Source organism: Amphiura filiformis, chromosome 17 (genome assembly GCF_039555335.1).
Source record: "Amphiura filiformis chromosome 17, Afil_fr2py, whole genome shotgun sequence".
Lineage (NCBI taxonomy): Eukaryota > Metazoa > Echinodermata > Ophiuroidea > Amphilepidida > Amphiuridae > Amphiura > Amphiura filiformis.
The window spans coordinates 51,199,285-51,217,244 of record NC_092644.1 but is presented as its reverse complement, the minus strand read 5'-3'; the positions used below and the strand labels follow the sequence as shown (position 1 = coordinate 51,217,244).

Below are 17,960 nucleotides of genomic sequence, written 5' to 3'. Positions count from 1 at the left end.
TTCGGCCACCATTTGGGGTAATATTACACCAAATCTAATTTGAAAAAACTGGAGAAATTCGTTGAAATTTAAGCAAGAGACTACAAAAAACGAAAGCGATTTTGATCATGTCGAGGCCAGAAAGCCGCAATTCACAATCACCTGCTCCCACAAAATGAGCATAAAGTCGCCAGGGTACTATAGAAGACACAGTCCATTAATCATGGCAAAATTCAATAGAAAACAAAAGACATTGTGGATGAAACATTGATTTTGAAGACCAAAGCAAAGAGCCAACTTTCTGTTCATTTTGTGAGAGCTGGTCATAGTGAGTTACGGCTTTCTGGTTCTGAACCTTCGATGTTTACATCTCGTAACCATCATTCTTGGTGTTTGCCAATCAAAACAAAAACGGCCTACACTATAGGAAATGTCCTTCGCAACTTAAACAAGGTATATGTGTACTCATTATCTTGATTGCACACAAATTACAAGAAAGATTATTTCTTTCTAAAACAAAATATTAACCACGATATACCTCTGCAGATCTATTAACCATCCTTATATAATACCATAACTGTAAATACGTTTATTTCGACCTCTGATTTGAAACTATTTAACGAAATCTTATTTGTATAAATAGAAAATATTATTTATTAAAGCCTTAATGTACGATTTCCATCAAATTTTAATTTTGTTATTCTTTATTCAAAATGTTGAAATAATATTAGTAATAATTGACGGGAAGGGTTGCTGTCCATTTTAAGTTGAAATAACTAGGTAAAGTGAAAGAAACCCACTGGTTATTTTAGTCATTTAACACGAAGTTCTATGGGGAGGAAATATATTATCATAAATTATGATAATATGTCGAACTTTGCTCTGTTGACCTACAAAGACAACAAATTTGGCCGATTCCACTTAGGTGCAAGTTGGGACATGTGTAAACATTACAAATATGAAAAAAAAATCAGGTTAAAAAAAATTAACCAATTTCATATTATAAGATCGTACTGGCTTTAACCATAATCTTACACAAGCTACAAAAAATAAAACGTCGATTTGCGTGATATCAGTCGACCATATTTCAATCGCATCATTCAACCATATTTCGACCCCATATCAACTTCACGTTAAAATGTAGTTGAAATGAGTTGGTGTTGACATGGTTGAGATGATGATGGACGCGATGTCAACCACATTTCAACCATTATGTTGCAATCAGGTTGAAATCAGGTTAATGATTTTTAAACGAATTTTTTTATTTTAAACGAATTTTCTTATTTTAAACGAATTTTCGCATTTTAAAAACAGATTGACATACATACATACATACATACAATAGGCTTTTATATAGCGCCATTTCAAATGATCACAGCGCTCAAAACAACATAGCAAGATAAATATACAACAACAACATGATAGAATATAAGAAAAAAGTTCACAAGAACCAATAACAAGCAATTATGTTTCTGAAAACAGAAATGTTTTCAGCCCTTTTTTGAACACTGGCAAAGAGTTGGAGGAGCGGACTGAAACTGGTAACTGGTTCCACAACTTGGGAGCTATGAAAGCAAAAGCCTTATCAGCGGCTGACTTAAATGAACGGTAGTGGAGTTTGGGCACATGCAGGCGAGTGGCATCAGTGGCAGATCGAAGTCCTTGTCTTCCAGGGATGTATAATGTCAAGGAGGATGCCAAATAATCTGGCCCCAAGCCAGCAAGGCACTTGTAAACATACAACATGGCTTTGTAGTAGATTCTCTCCCTCACGGGCAGCCAGTGCAATTCGCGGAGCAATGGGGTAGCATGGTCTTTCTTGGCTGCAAGAAAAATTATCTTGGCTGCCCAATTCTCTAGTCTTTGAAGACGAGCAATTTCAGTGACATTCGAACCCAAAAGTAAGATGTTACCATAATCCAATCTGGACAGAATGAGAGAGCGAACCACATTGTTACACGTATCAAAGTCTAGATAATGACGAATGCGAGAGATGTTACGGAGATGGTAGGTAACGCTGCGTGATAGAGAAGTAACTTGGGGAGACATGGACATTTGGCTATCAAAAACGACACCAAGGTTACGCACAGTCTCAGTTGGCTCAATCACAGTATTACCGATGTGAAGTTTGACAGCAGGCATGCGGCGTTTGTTGAAAGGTGACAAAGCAACAAAAATTCAGTTTTGTCATTGTTCAGCTTTAACCAATTACGCGTCATCCAACTTTGAATATCACTAATGCACTTTGTAAGTTTGGAGAGAGCTGAATTAATAGACAAGTTACTGGATGGATCAAAACTGATGTAAAGTTGAACATCATCCGCATAGAGATGGTAAGATAAGCCATGTTTCTGAATAATTCTTCCAATCGGAATAGTATAAACAGTGAAAGATAGAGGACCCACTATGGAGCCCTGTGGCAAACCGTAGTCCAAGGTACAATTGGCAGATTGGGCACCATTGATGGAAATGCTGGTGGTACGGCCACTGAAGTATGATTTGAGCCACATAAGAGCGCTGCCTTTTATGCCAAGTTCGTATTCCATCCTGTCAAAGAGGATGCTATGTGTAACAGTATCAAACGCAGCGCTTAAATCAAGCATCACAAGAAAGACACCTTCACGATGATAAATTGAGGTCATGATGTCATTTTAACCTTCAAAAGTGCCGTTTCGGTGCTGTGTGCGGTGCGGTAGGCAGACTGTAAAGGTTCACCTAGATTACACTCACGCATGTGGTTGCTGATGGTATTTACAGCGTGCTTCTCGATGACTTTGGATAAGAATTTGATGTTCGACACAGGACGGTAATTTTTGAGGTTGTTAGGATCCAGGGAGGGTTTTTTGATGATTGGACTGATGATGGCATGTTTCAGTGCTGCTGGAAAAACACCTGTTGACAGAGACATGTTAGCAATTTTGGTTATAATTGGTACAAATGCGGTAAGATTACTCTTTATAAACCATGTGGGAATGCAATCAAGCAAGCAGTTTTTTGCTGAAAACCCTTGAATGAGTTTGGACATATCATTCTCACTTAACAATGGAAACTCAGATAGTTCATACACAACATTACTTTGGTTACATGAATCAATTATACTGTTACTATTTACACTGCTTCTTTCTACTTCGAGTCCTTTCTGGATCTTATCAACTTTGTCCTTAAAGTAAAAAGCAAAATCATCACATAAACATTGCAATGAGTCATGAGTAGGTAAGGTCTTGTTGTTATTATTGAGAAGACCATTTATGGTTCTGAAAGCAGATTTGCTATCAGCGTTCTTTAATTTGTCCCTAAAATAAGCCTTCTTTGCACTTTCAATCATGGTATTAACAAGCTTATGTTGGTCAAGATAGAGTTGATGGTGCACCTCTAATCGTCCAGTTCTTCGCCATTTCTTTTCCAATTTGCGTCGAACTCTTCTAGCTTCATGAATTTCTTTGCCATACCATGGCTGACGAACCCTGCGGTTACAAGTTCTTTCCGTAGCAGGGGCATGCTTGTCCAGGGTTAGGGTTACTGCTTTCTCAAACATTTCAACAGCAGCGTTAGCATCATCAGGGGTGTTATTCGAAGAGATGAGCGCTGAGTGAAAGTCACTTTCAAAAGACACTGAATCTATGTCTTTCACTTTACGGGCGGAAATAATTTCCTTTTGATCGCTAGGTTTCTCAACATTGAGCTTGCAGTGGATGACGTTATGATCTGATAACCTTGTTCCAACAGTACATTGAAGAACCAGATTTTCATCGGTACGGGACATGACATGATCTAATGTGTTACCACTTATATGTGTAGGCCCCACAACATGTTGGTGAAAACCAATTCCTTCTAAAGATGATAAATAGTGGGCAACATCAGCTCTCTCTGGCTTGTTTACGTGAACATTAAAGTCACCTAAGAAAATGATCTTTCCGCTCAACGTATTCACAAACATTAAGAAATCGTCAAACTCGGAGAGGAACTTTGATGTTGTGAATTTGTTTTCAGACGATGGGGGAGGCCTGTAAACAATGACATACTTGATCTTACTTTCTTTGTCAATTATGATAACATGTTCAAATGTCTCTGCAAGGAAATCAGAAGGGTGAATCTGCAACTTTAGTGCTGATCTATGAAGAATGCCAATTCCACCATGTCGGTCAGTTTTACGGGGCATATTGATGAAATTGTACCCGGGTAGTGTCAGTTCACCAATGGCTACTTGATCTAAATCAGCAGACAACCAAGTTTCGGTAAGAAACATAATGTCTAATTTGTGATCCATTACCAAGTCCGAACATGTTGTTGTTTTGTTCCTTATACTACGTGCGTTCCACTGACATACATTTAGGTTAGTATTGTTCTTGGAAGCAGTACTGGATTGGGTTGAGAATGTATGTTTATCATAGTGAGTTCTTTTCTGTTTCACTTTAAGACCAGATTTTACACCACGGCGTGTGGGTCTAAATTCATCTCTCTCTATACCCAATGACCAAATTGTGTTCCAAACATCTTGAGGAAGTCTGTCATTACAAGTTTTATTATCCTGATACTGAAGTAGCTCAATTCTGGTATATACACCCATTGTGGTGGTGTGAGATTTAATTGAATTAAATCTCAACAATATTGAATCTAATGAAGCCAGATCAATATGTATCAACACAAGTCCAATGAGGATGATATTGATTGCATAGCTCACTGTCCTGCGCAATGTAATGGTAGTAGCCATGAGCATACAGTTTGATACAGAGCATGAAATAAAAAGCTGGTAAAATACTTGCAAACTACAGCAAAACAGTCCAAAATAAGTTGACTGCCAGGCTTATATCTATCATCAGTTCAAAAATAGTTGGAAAATTCAAATCAAACTAGTTGTAGAGAGCTGCCCAAGAGAGGCGCATCATCAAGAGTGTTTCATTGACTAGCACCTTTCTACAATTGTTTGCCAAATTTGATCACACATACCTGAAGGTTTTCGCCATGTGCTCCAGCACGTGCTTTGAAGGAATTCCACTGACCAGTACACCAGCGATCCCAGCAAAAGTGTATGAGTGCACAGATATTGATGAGTGGCGATTTGAACGCGCCAGGATCTGACTACCGACTTTTCGTTTTATTGTGAAATGTTTATTTGTGTAAGGGGCTGTGCAACAAGTATGAGCTCTATGGGAGGGTATAATTGGAAGGGGCAAATATTTTTTGGCTAGCCGAGAGGGGGAAAGCAATTTTTGGAACACATTTACAGGGCACCTTTAAAATGCTCTAAAAGGCTTAGGAAAACAGTACGTTCAAATATGCCAAATTTCCTGCTCGCTGCGTTCGCATCCTATATCTACAGATCTATATAGACCATTTAAGGTTTGCAAATTGGGAACCCAAAAATATGGCATGTATAAAGGGGGAGATTTTGTGGTAGGCCGAGAGGGGGGCAAGCAATTTTTGGCACGCAGACGGGGTTGAGCAATTCATCTGGAATTCCCCCCTCCCCGCTCATAATTATTGCACAGGCCCTAAACAAAATTAGGAAATGCTTGGCATACATGGAGGTACAAAATAAATAGCATTGTTACTCATTCTGGTTTCTTATTAAGTTCAGTTTCAGTTTATTCAGAGTATTACTAATTAAGCAATGTTTGTGAAAAGGTCTAGCCAGGTTTAATACAAATAATGAGATATCGAAATAACCAATGTGATCAAGGAGGTTACATATAGAAGGAGAGGTAATAGATTTATACGTCAACACATTGTTCCTTTGATGTCGATTTTATTTGCCGACAGGCTATTCATAAAAGTGGAAACATTGCTTCGAACAAAGAGGTTCCGCCATTAGAGTCCCATGTTCAGTGATCCCAGCGCAAGCGCAAAAAAATTCAAATTGTTTATTAATTGCTTAAAGGTTCAGGATTAGTTGTTCAAATTGCCATTTGGTATTTTTGAAATGGAAAATTTGGCAAAAACATAGAAAACAGCAGTACTGATGAGGTTGAAGCCCATTCAAATAAATGTATCTAATTTATATACTGTCAGTATATAAATTACACTAAATTACAGATTCATGTAAAATGCCTTACTTTGTCTTAAATACACGACTTTCAGCTGAACAACTATAGGCTATTTTAGCACATCTGTGACAATGACAAAGGTACCAAAATCTGAATTTGGATGATTTTTACGATCGTCCGGATGACATGGATGAACAATTCACTGAATGGGCTTTTAAATTGGTCGCTGATCCGGCAGCATATTGACAAATGACACATCAGGCGAATGCAGGGTGTCCCAGAATGATCTATACTGTGTTTGAAAAAATATTTAAAATATATATTAAATCTACAGTGTATCTAATACAATGCCACAAATGTCACCTACTTATTCCGTGACTTTCGCTGAAATAGCTTGATTCTTTTTGGCGTGACATTGATATTATTGAAAATGGACGAAAACTGCATGTGTATAATTTATAGCGCAAAGGCCTCAGAACGCATGGATGCTTTATCACCATCGTCCAGCCGTACCGTACAAGTGGAGAGCTTACAACCCTGAATAATTCTTCATATGGAATTCGGTCGATTCATAATACGATGCGCCTCCAGCGTTAGTTGGGGAAGAGGTCAAAATACGCAGTGCATAATGGGAAAATGTCGACATCCAAAGCCCGCGTATTACGAATACAACACAGGAACATAATGTCATTGTGTTTTAAATGTCAATATAATGATGTTACACGCGAATGCGCAGTAAAACAGGAATTTACAATTATTCGCTACTTGCACGGTTCCGCCATTATGCACTATGTGCGGGGAGAGCCTCGAACTGGCAGCATACATGAATGGGAATTGAACTAGTCATAACGTTCTGTGTAAGGTTACATAATTCTTCCTTTCATGTATGCTGCCAGTTCGAGGCTCTCCCGCACATAGTGCATAATGGCGGAACCGTGCAAGTAGCGAATAGTAGATCCATTTTCTATTAGAGTCACGCGGTAGCCGTGACCAGCAAGTTTTTAAAAAAAAGACTGATAAAGAAGACTAATAACAGATGCTCCCGCGAGACTATATTTACACCTAACATTAAAACACTTGACTTCTATTGTTCGATGTTATTTTTCGCTGGGTACAAAATGTATCTAAAACCATGCTAAATGTTATTTACAGTCCCAGATGTAATATCTTGACAACTCATTAATTCCAAAAGGGCCACCAATCCTACAGTCAATCATTGTTCGTAATAAACAAATATTTTTGCTTCCATTTCACGCGGTATTTCATAGCGAAAATTAGTTGCAAATCATACTGATCCAGAATTTTTAGACACTGCTACAGGTCTACCTGGTTATCACCTTCACACTACTTTTTCAGATTCACTTCCAAATATACCCTAGCAGTTTCTGAGATACCCTACATACAAATTCTGAGCCCCATTCGCCAAAAAATCAAGTTTTTCACAATTCTTTTGTTCTTATCGGACGACGCATCCATTTATATAATAAATGCTGTATTTCGACACCGTAATTTACAGCAGAGGCCCGTGGCCTAATGGTTAGGGCGCTTGACTCCAGATACGCTATCCCGAGTTCGAAACCCGGTGAACAACTGATTTTTTTTCAATGTTTTATTAAACAATTTATTGTCATTAATCAAGGATAACATAATTTTTAACATCCAGTGCTATTGTGATATTATTATTTTTTTATTAAAGCAAGTTGTTTGATTCTCAGGGAAATTGTTTATTGTGTTAAGGGCCCATTTAAAAACACAGCATAGTGTGATACAACACCATCAAGGATCAAAAGAAATCTGAATAACACAAGAAACTAGATCAGGTATTATAGGGTATGCAATACGACTTTACTCATTGTTATTCTCATTTAAATATATTTTGTCCTACCACGGGCAAATTCGCATGATAATAGGACAATAAAACATGATTGTGATATGTATGAATGGTTGTTAAATCGATTTAGAGACATGACTCTCTGTCATCTTCAGCTATCGTAGAACATGACAATTGTCATACCGTCCCGGTAGGTTGATTGCAAACACTCTGTAGGTGTGGAAAATTGTTCCGCTAGTATGGAAGGCCAGCAGGAAAAAAAAATCCAAATAACATTTATCAAGCATATATAGTACGGAAGCGTCTATGTGACACAACTTGACAAGATAATTATCGTGCCATGTCGACTTATTATCAGCATTATGTCAACATGACGATATAAAATATCTCGCCAAGACAACTGAACAAACAAGTCAACATGGCAAGATAAATTATCATGCTAAGTCGACATACCAAAAATGGATGTCGTCTTCGCGAAATAAATTATTATGCCAAGTCAATTTAGCAACAAATTAATGTCTACATAGCAGGATATTTTGTCACGTCCAGTTGACTTAACAAACAATATAAGTCAACATGGTAAGATAAATTATCATACCAAGGAATAGTAATTTTTAACACCGTATAATTTAAATTATTGAAAGAGATGAAGAGGAGGAAGCGGCCCGAAATTAAAGGGAAAATTAAATCTCAAAAGACCGCCGACAACCGCCGCTCAATAGGGATATCCAACTAGATTGCCCCGCAGGGCTACAAAGAACCACAAACCTATAAATTTGGATATCCAAATAGATTGCACCGCAGGACTCAGGAACCACAAATCTTGAAATATGGATATCCTACAAATTAAAACCACAAACCGCGAAAAACTGGCAACAACTGCCGCTCAATAGAAATATTCAACTATATTGCCCACAGGGCTACAAAGAACCACAAACCGCGAAATTTGGATATCCAACTAGATTGCCCCGCAGGGCTATAAAGAACCACACACCGCGAAATATGGATGTCCAACAAGTTTTAACTATAAATTAGCCCTCGATAGAGGGCAAGGTTTGAAGGATTTAGGGAAATTATAACCACGAACCGCGAAAGTTGCCTTAACAAACAATATAAGTCAACATGGTAAGATAAATTATCATACCAAATAATAGTATAACCGTATAATTTAAATTATTGAAAAGCATCCTCGGGATGTAGAGGAGGGGGCGGCCCGAAATTAAAGGGAAAATTAAAACCACAAATCTCAAAAGACCGCCGACAACCGCCGCTCAATAGGGATATCCAACTAGATTGCCCCGCAGGGCTACAAAGAACCCCAAACCGCGAAATTTGGATATCCAGCTAGATTGCCCCGCAGGACTAAGGAACCACAAATCTTGAAATATGGATATCCTACAAATTAAAACCACAAACCGCGAAAAACTACCAACAACTGCCGCTCAATAGAAATATCCAACTATATTGCCCCGCAGGGCTGCAAAGAACCACAAACCGCGAAATTTGGATATCCAACAAGTTTTAACTATAAATTAGCCCTCGATAGAGGGCAAGGCTTGAAGGATAAGGAAAATTATAACCACAAACAGCGAAAGACCTCCAACAACCGCCGCTCAATAGAGATATCCAACTAGATTGCCTGCAGGGCTACAAAGAACCACAAACGGCGAAATTTGGATATCCAACTAGATTGCCCCAGGGCTACAAAGAACCACGTACATTTTAGTTATAGGTCTAGCTACATATACTCGTATTTTTATTGTCATAAATCAAGGATAATATTATTCTATTTTTCGCTTTATTCGTCTTATGGAGAACTTCGTAACCGGATGACTTTTCAAGCTTGGAGCTACTCGGCTTCATTCATAAAAAGAAAGGAAATCTACCAAAAAACGTTGACAACGTAAAGAAAGCAGCAAGTTTAAAAAGCCCCACCTCGGCTCACTTTTTGAAACTTGGTCCCATTTTGAACATCAACAGCAAAATCGGCGTTTTTATTTTATTTTTTTAAACAAAATACAGCGTTTCCAACAAGTTATAACGTTTTAATAATAGCATGACTGGCATTATATGCCTACTTGTTATTCATTTAATTCGATCATTAATCATAAAAATTAATATTCTAAAACAAAACATATATAGGATGTTGGCTAACCATGCAAGAGCAAGATTATAACCTTTCTGATCTAACAAATTAATATCGCATCGGCGCATTTAAGACACATAACACATCTGGAAATGTTTGAAGTTGATAATATTATGATAAAGTTTAAATCAGTCCCAGGAAATCAGTACGTTTTACAAATGGGACCAAGTTTCAAAAAGTGAGCCGAGGTGGGGCTTTTTAAACTTGCTGCTTTCTTTACGTTGTCAACGTTTTTTTGGTAGATCTATTAATTACACGTATTCCTTCGTGAAGCTGTTTTCAATATTAGTATTATCACACTGCCTGAAAATCCAAAGGTGGCTAGAACGGCGATGTCGACCCTGAAGGTCAAAAATTGGACTGATAAAGAGCAACCGCTGGCGACGCAATGTATTGTGAATCGCCAGAATTTCAATATGGGTTCAATTTTTGTGATTTTTACCAATCTTTACCCAAAATTGACATTATTACAGAGGCTATAACTTCTTCAAGCATGTCAAAGAAATCTTGGAGGCAATTTAATCTTCACCTTTACGTAGCTGCAGGTTTGCCAATGTATTGTGAACATAAATACATACTGCAGCACTAAATACGATTTTTTATACTGTTATGACAAATCCATCTCTACCTGCATTTCAAATGATGAAACTCACACACACCTCAATAATTATCTTCCAAATTGCCGCCAAAGAATTGCCGTCAATAGATACTAACTTTTAGTGGAAGTAAGAACAAGACACAACAAAAATGCCTGCATAACTTTTTCCAAATAACTTTGTGCTGAACAGTTAGTAATTTTACAGATTTTCAAACTGGGTTGATTTGTCCAAATTTAGAATTTCACCATTTTTACGCAATATCCTGTAACTTCTATTGGAAACGTCAAATTTTTCAAATCTGAAATTCCCAAAAAAAAAGCTAAATATATGTAGAATATAGAATTTAAAACAATGCCACCAAAAGTAATGCTATTCATACCTTAAAAACATTCAACTTTCTCGGTATAGATAACTCTGGGACACCCTGTATTAATAAGTGACCACAATAAAGTCACATGTAAACGCACCACTTGACAAAGTGACAAAGTCGATGAAGACAACGTGAGTTTATAGCATTATTAGCATTAACATTCCTTACTTTTCTTTTTCTGGGAGTGAGTCGGCGGGTCTTTGCAATAACTGCGGATTAAGAGGAGGGTCAGGGAAAAACTAAAGAGAGTACAAAGATGACTTATTCAGATACGGTCGGTGAACATGTGAGATTTTGATCCTTCTTCTTTGTGAGACTCCCAGATGGAACCCCTTTCGGGCTACCCCGACCCTGAAAACATAATAGGTTGTCAAATTTGTGTAAGCGAGGCGATCCGAAAATATTTTGAGCGATCGTCAGTCTTTTAAGGGAGGTGGAATGGGCGTGGTCCAAGACCCCTCAAAAAAAATTTCCAAAAAATTTTTTTTGCCATATTTTGTTTAAGAAAATCATAAGCTATCAGGTCAGCCAGATAAAGTTAAAAATTTCCTTTTTAAAATGCGAATTTGAGGGGAATTTCATCTCTTTCAATTTAAAACGATTTATGGCAGCGTTTACTTGCTATACATGCCGTAACCAGTTTGGTTTACGACTGGTGGGAGACTAATCAACGAATCAGCTGATCAGCTGGATATATATGTACACACATGCATGCATGCGAAGAAGAATTCCAGTCATCTTATTCTTTCTAGTGAATAATTCATCCACTAATATTACTTTTACTGATATCCTGGCATGCCTGGAGAAAGAAAGAGGCGTCGTTAGCAGCTATCACCTATATTAAGTAAGTACTTCAGTCTAAAAATATGTGTGACGTGTGTTTAGTAACTTAGCCATGTTAGCCCGGGTAACAACATGGGTAAGCTTAAAGTAAACATGATAAAGATATTTAGCATTCTCTCGGTCGGGGCTGTTCCCGGGCATGCCGGGGACTGTTCTATCTATTGCACTATACCTACTTCTGACGTAGGGGCTGTGCAATAATTATGAGCCCGGGGTTGCGGGGTGGGGAATTGGTGCGATGTAAAATTGCCACCCCCACCTGGAAAAAAAGTCCACTTGTACAAAATAAGCACCCCCTAATGCCCTATAAAAATTCCTGGCGGTAAAATGGGGGGGTGCCAAGAAATTTTTATCGAGCCCGAAAGGGGTGGGGCAAGCAATTTTTGGCAAGCCGAGCCGAGGGGGGGGGGCGCAAGTGACTTTTGGCACACATGGGTGCCTTGCTCCAAGTTGCTCGAGAAGAGATAGCCAAGAATTTGTTCACCGATAGCTTCACATTCTATAGGTATGCCAGGCAAACACATTTGCTAGTCAGCCAAATTCGCCGACAATGTCAATGCATTTTTACATAGAAATTTAAAACTTGTGCCCGAAGAAAGAAACCTACATAAATATGTTTTCTATACTTCACTTGACCCAAATATATGATTTTTATGGTGATAAGTCACTTTCGCACATGGAATTTTAGAGGATTTTGATAGCAGTTCCATTAAAAAAAGCTGCTATCATAATGAGACTAAGATCTATAAACACCCCCGAAATGCCGTTTTGGGGAATTTTGCTAGCTGAATCTTTTTGACATTGTTTGATGAAAGTCAATCTTTGACAAGATGTAACTTTGCTGCGGAAAAAAAAAAAAAAAAACGGTTTTCAGTTTTGGCTTTGTTTACTCAAGGGCTTTAATTTGATATATAAAATGATGCAGTTTGATGGCAAATTTGAATTCACCTAGCATACCTACATTCTAGAGACCATTGCATTCAAAATCTAGTCGGATTCGCTGAAGCATGACACGTACCGTGCAAAGCAATGGAAGTTCAGAAGCAAAATAGTAAATTACACAGCTGATCACGACAGACAATCGCATCAAAAATGTTGCTAAAATTAAACTTTAGCAAAATTTTAGACTGTTCAAAAAATAGGCAAATCTTGCTCAAAAGATACCGTACTGTAGTTGACTCATCAAAATAACTTTCATCCAAATTTCAACATTTAAACAGAATAAATATAACAAAAGATTGCACGCTGTCCCACGAAAAACATTTTAGCAATGCACTCTAGCATCGAATGCGTAACTATCGTGTGCAAAAAAAATTTTGAAATTGAAGCTAGAGTTATCAAGTAAGGGCGCCTTTTAAATAAAACACTCTAAAATGGCTTTATAAAGGAAAACAGTTACGGAAACACTTTGCCAATTTCCTGCTCGCTGCGTTCACAACAAGTATCATGTAGATTAGGCTTCCTCAAATATGTTGAAGTGCCACATGAAATAAAAGAAAACAGCAAAGTGCCACTCAATGGCTGCTTTAGCACCTGGGGTGGGGAGCCAGAGGGTGTCCCCCTGTGAAGCTATCGATTTAAAAAATTTGAGGTGCAAATGACGCCATTTGGTGCAATATTTTGTACTCTTTTAGCCGCTGGTCGAGGCCATAAATAGAGGCAGAATGGCAGTCAGGAAGGGCATATTTTACCTGTATCAAATTTCGTGTCAATAAAATACATCATATAAAAAATTCGATATATACATCATGCATTATCTATAGTATATTCCTTTGCTAAATCGTAAATAAAAAATTGAAATGTAGAATATTGGAGATATTCCTGCTGGATGAAGTTTGATCAAGGCATTTGATTTTATTTTTATTTTATCCATTCTGAGGGATAAATCACAAATAGTACCACAAATAGTCTTGGAAGCTACAATCAAGGAATTTAATAGTTGGTACACCTTGACAATATGTTGGAACTCTTCATTGCCGCTCTGAGAGTTAAGTGAAATTAGTATAACTATGTTTGATGAGAAGTACATACCTTCTCCTTTCCTCTTCCTCCCCATTCCCCTCAATCAATGTTGGGGAGACTGGAGAGCCCAATGGAAAAAGTGCTTTCATCAACATTGAACTGGGGGAGAGGGGTGGCGATTTACATTTAGTATGCCCGAGTGTACCAACATTAATTTCTTTGATTGTAGGGCTTAGGCAGCCAGCAAATGTTACACACCCAAATTTGTACACGTCCAGTTTTTGCCCACATGGCCTATACTTTGTACACAAATGTTTAAATTTACACACCCAGTTTTTTCAATTTACACACCCAAACCTTCAAATCTTGCCTAAGACCCTGCAAAGTGATCCATGGATGTTCTTTAATAAAATTATTTTTTATGTGCAATTGCCCCTGCCCCCTAGTAGTGCCACCACTGTTTAGAACTGAGGTATACTTTTATTTAGACATTTGATGAATTTAGTTGTACAGCTGTCTTTCAAAAGTTTCTTTAAGGGTGGTTATTAGGAGAAGGGAACTAATTATGGTGAATACAGTACCTGTAGGCTACTTGTGTGGCGTTGACAGCTAAATAAATTTGAGCCAATTTTTTAACTTTCATTCAATCTCCATGAACTTTGCCAGTAAGTGTTATAATTATACTGAACTGTTTTACTACTTCCAGATGGTGGAGCTTACTCCAGGCATGGCAGTGTTTGTGTTTCCAAGTACACTGGATATGGAGAAGACATTTGCAAAACTATGTAGAAGATTGATGGATGATTTTTACAGTGGGGCAGAACAGGATTAGATGTGATCAAACAAGACCATGAATGACACACACCAGCCATTGTTGGTAAGAACAGCTATTCCCAGATATATGTTTCTTTTCATGTTGCCTGGTGTAGCTAGGGGTTGTGCGCCAAGGGCAAGGATACAAAATGGATGTGCCCCAAAGCTGTGAAAGTACCGACTTGTCAAAATTATCACTTGGTCATTTTGTGAAATGCAGTTACACAAATATCTAGAAACAAAATCAGTGGCTCCAGAATAGGGTACATCTCGTGCCCCCCATCACCTCATGTCACACAAATTTCTTGTCCCCATTGCAAATTTAAAATTATTCCAAAGTCGTTTTGGGGCCGGGTTTTGGGGGTCAATAGCCATACCATATGCATAAGGCAGCTATTTTATTCATGCATTGTGTACATTACAAATGACTGCTGTACTAGTAACTTAGTCCTTACTACTATCAATGAATAAAAGATGATCAAAATAACAGTCTTACTCAAAAATAACAAGGCCAAGTTTATGTAAACAAAATTGGCTGCCATTTGCTGTCTTTACTGTGTAATTGTGAATACATAACGTTACTGTTTTTGTGCCAACTTTGACCTGTTAGGCTGATACTACTACAGAAGAGTGATCGCACATTTGCACATATATAGACCTTGCTCAATTTGATGAGACAGCAGTCACAGCACCCAATATGTTAAAAGAATGGAGGCTGAGGTTCTTCAAATCTTCAGATGGGAGTTCTCAGCAGAGGTGGTTTATATCGTGAAGTTGTGGATAGGTAGTGGTGAGCAAACTCAGAAGTTTAAAATTCTAGAGCATTGTAGATGCTAGGCCAGATGAAAGGCAAAGTATGAAGCAGAATGACGTAAATAATCATGACACATATATGCCTTATTGGAACTGGATTTGGGAAACCCTCATCAGTGTCTACAGAAATGACTCCATCTGCAGCCCTTGCTGATCTAGCTGTGCAATGTGCATGATCCTCGGATCACACTTCATATTCCAGAGATAAACAATATGGTCCTGATTTCCTTTCCCCAGAATGTTGAGACTCTGAAGCATACATGTACCAAAGCATCACTCAATGACATTAATGCCCTCAATATCAATGAGCGTTGAGCATGGAGTAAACCCAGCTCTGATTTCCTCACGAGTGCCAATCGAAGATATCCAATCTCAAGATTTGAAGAACCTCAGCCCTCTGGCTAGCCCTCTAAGTTTCCTCCCTCATGACCAGCACTTGAATCCTATCACAACTTTTGGGCTTGGCAAGTCCATGATCAGGGATGTAGCTACAGTGGGCGGTGGTGGTGGCGGTAGAGCCCACCAATCGGTTTTGGAGCCTAGCACTCGGCTCCAATTTTAGCATTGGAGCCCACCACTCAGAGGCCAAAATTGCAGCATTTTATTGAATTAGTTAAGAATTTGGTCTATTTTGGCAAACAATTTCCACCTGGGAACTAAGGAGAACAATGCCAGTGCATTGATTGGTCACCCCAGGTTAAATAAGAAATAAATAAATAAATAAATAAATAAATAAATATGCAAGATTTTCATCAAATGCCACCCAGCACTGAAAATATCCTAGCTACAACCCTGTCCATGATATGACCATCACAGACTGTGGCTGCTTATAATCATGTGTTTTAAGTTGAACAATCAAACTCGGGTTGTGCCTCGAGCTCGTATGGCGAGACAGGGCTGTTTGGCGGTTCGTAGACTGAGCCCAAGTTCAATTTTTCAGCATACGCACGGTCATTAATAGCTGTAATCTGTGGCCCTCACTGACTTCATGAGCCCAAAAATAGTTCAAGCAGGGAGGAAATCTTAGAAGGCCTTGAACAAGGCTACCCTCGAGCTCATCAGGCCTGTGTGTGTTGTCTCATCAAATTGAGCAAGGTCTAGATGCAAGTGTGTGATCTCAAGTCTTTAGTATTATCTGCCTAACAGGTCAAAGTTTATAGCACAAATAGGAAAGTTATGAATATTTTAGCAATTTCACAATTACACAGTAAAGACAGCACAAGGCAGCCATTTGTGTTTACATAAACTTGGTCTTTGTAGATAGCTCCCTTATGTTTAATTTTGAGACAAGTATGCTTTTTTATCATCTTTATTCATTAATAGTCCTAACTGCATGAACTAAAATGCATAAGGCAGCAATAATTTCTAACATTAACATTAGGGTATGGTCATTGACCAACAATTTCAGCATCACGGAGGCCCCTATTATGATTTTGGAATAATTTTAAATTTGGTATGCAGTAATATATTGACCAATGGCATGTTTTGAGACTAGGGACAAGAAATTTTGACAAGAGGGCATGAGATGCACCTTACTCCAGAACCAGGGAAAGGTTGGGACTGGGGTGGCACCCAACATACAAAATATGGCCGGTCAGTCGGCCATTGGCATGTAACTTTTTGGCCTGGCCGGAAATTTTCTGACTGGCATCTAGTTGGCTGGCCGGTAACTTTTTTAAAAGGTCAAGCCTGGCTGGCCTGTAACTTTTTGAGGCATATTTCAACACTGGTGGCACCCCAATATACGCCACAGTATCGTTGTGATGAAAATGAGATTTTAATATGAAAATTTTAATGTACACAAAATCATATAGATCTACATCATGGTTTGTATTTACACAGTGCACTCAAACTAGCAATTTTGAGTTAAGATGTTATGTCCCTGAGCCCTTGATTTCTTGTTTATTAGGAGAAGGGAACTAATTATGGTGACAATTAATTGAAGATAATATATACAATGATTTGGTACATTGTAATAGTGTTTTAGGAATGAGAACATTTCAACAGAGATATGTCAATAATAATCGTATTTTTTTCTATCCACAGCATACACACTTGCTTCACAACTTGATGTGGATACTGTTACAGAAGCCAAGCGAGCATCTTAAAAATAAGGAATACATTTACCATGTTTACAGGGGTTGCTATCCCACAATAAGAAGATCCAGAAGACATTAATGTGGGCATCATTGTGAATCTTGGAACTCAGTACCCTCCTCAAGCCACGTCAAGCTTCACTATTTTCTTCTTCTTCTTGGATACCACTTTACGATGATTAAGTTTAGACTTATCAAAATGAACTTCTGGGTGAAGCTTGAACTAATAAAAGCATTCGTATGATTAAGGTTAAACTTGGCTTTCGCTCTCAGGCATTATTATCGTGAACCGATGCATGGTGACAAATTGAACGCATAAATGGTGAGACAATGAAAATCCTTTTGGATGCATGGTGAAGCTTGGCCCAACAGAACACTTTATATAGTGAAAGTTGACTTCAAATTTGTGAGAGCAAAAAGTAAGCTGATCGAGGTGAAGCTTGACCTCCAATATCAGTTAAGGTGAACAAGGATGAATGCTTCAGGTTGGCTCAAAAGTGCTGAATGACCTTTGCATAAAAGAC

General features: G+C 38.2%; 2 protein-coding genes and 1 long non-coding RNA gene across 3 annotated transcripts; 1 reads left to right on the top strand and 2 right to left on the bottom strand.

Moving 5' to 3' along the window:
- Nucleotides 1-1,443: 1,443 nt before the first annotated feature.
- LOC140137275 (uncharacterized) lies at nucleotides 1,444-2,121 on the bottom strand. The gene has a single exon (XM_072158921.1). The coding sequence runs from the start codon at nucleotides 2,119-2,121 to the stop codon at nucleotides 1,444-1,446; it is 678 nt and encodes a 225-aa protein (XP_072015022.1).
- Nucleotides 2,122-2,617: 496 nt separating this feature from the next.
- On the bottom strand, nucleotides 2,618-4,546 carry LOC140137274 (uncharacterized). Its single transcript, XM_072158920.1, has one exon. The coding sequence runs from the start codon at nucleotides 4,544-4,546 to the stop codon at nucleotides 2,618-2,620; it is 1,929 nt and encodes a 642-aa protein (XP_072015021.1).
- A 7,083-nt stretch (nucleotides 4,547-11,629) lies between these two features.
- Nucleotides 11,630-17,633, top strand: LOC140138462 (uncharacterized). Its single transcript, XR_011857006.1, has 3 exons — nucleotides 11,630-11,753; nucleotides 14,421-14,591; nucleotides 17,387-17,633. It is a non-coding gene; the product is annotated as an uncharacterized lncRNA (long non-coding RNA).
- The last annotated feature ends 327 nt before the right edge of the window (nucleotides 17,634-17,960 follow it).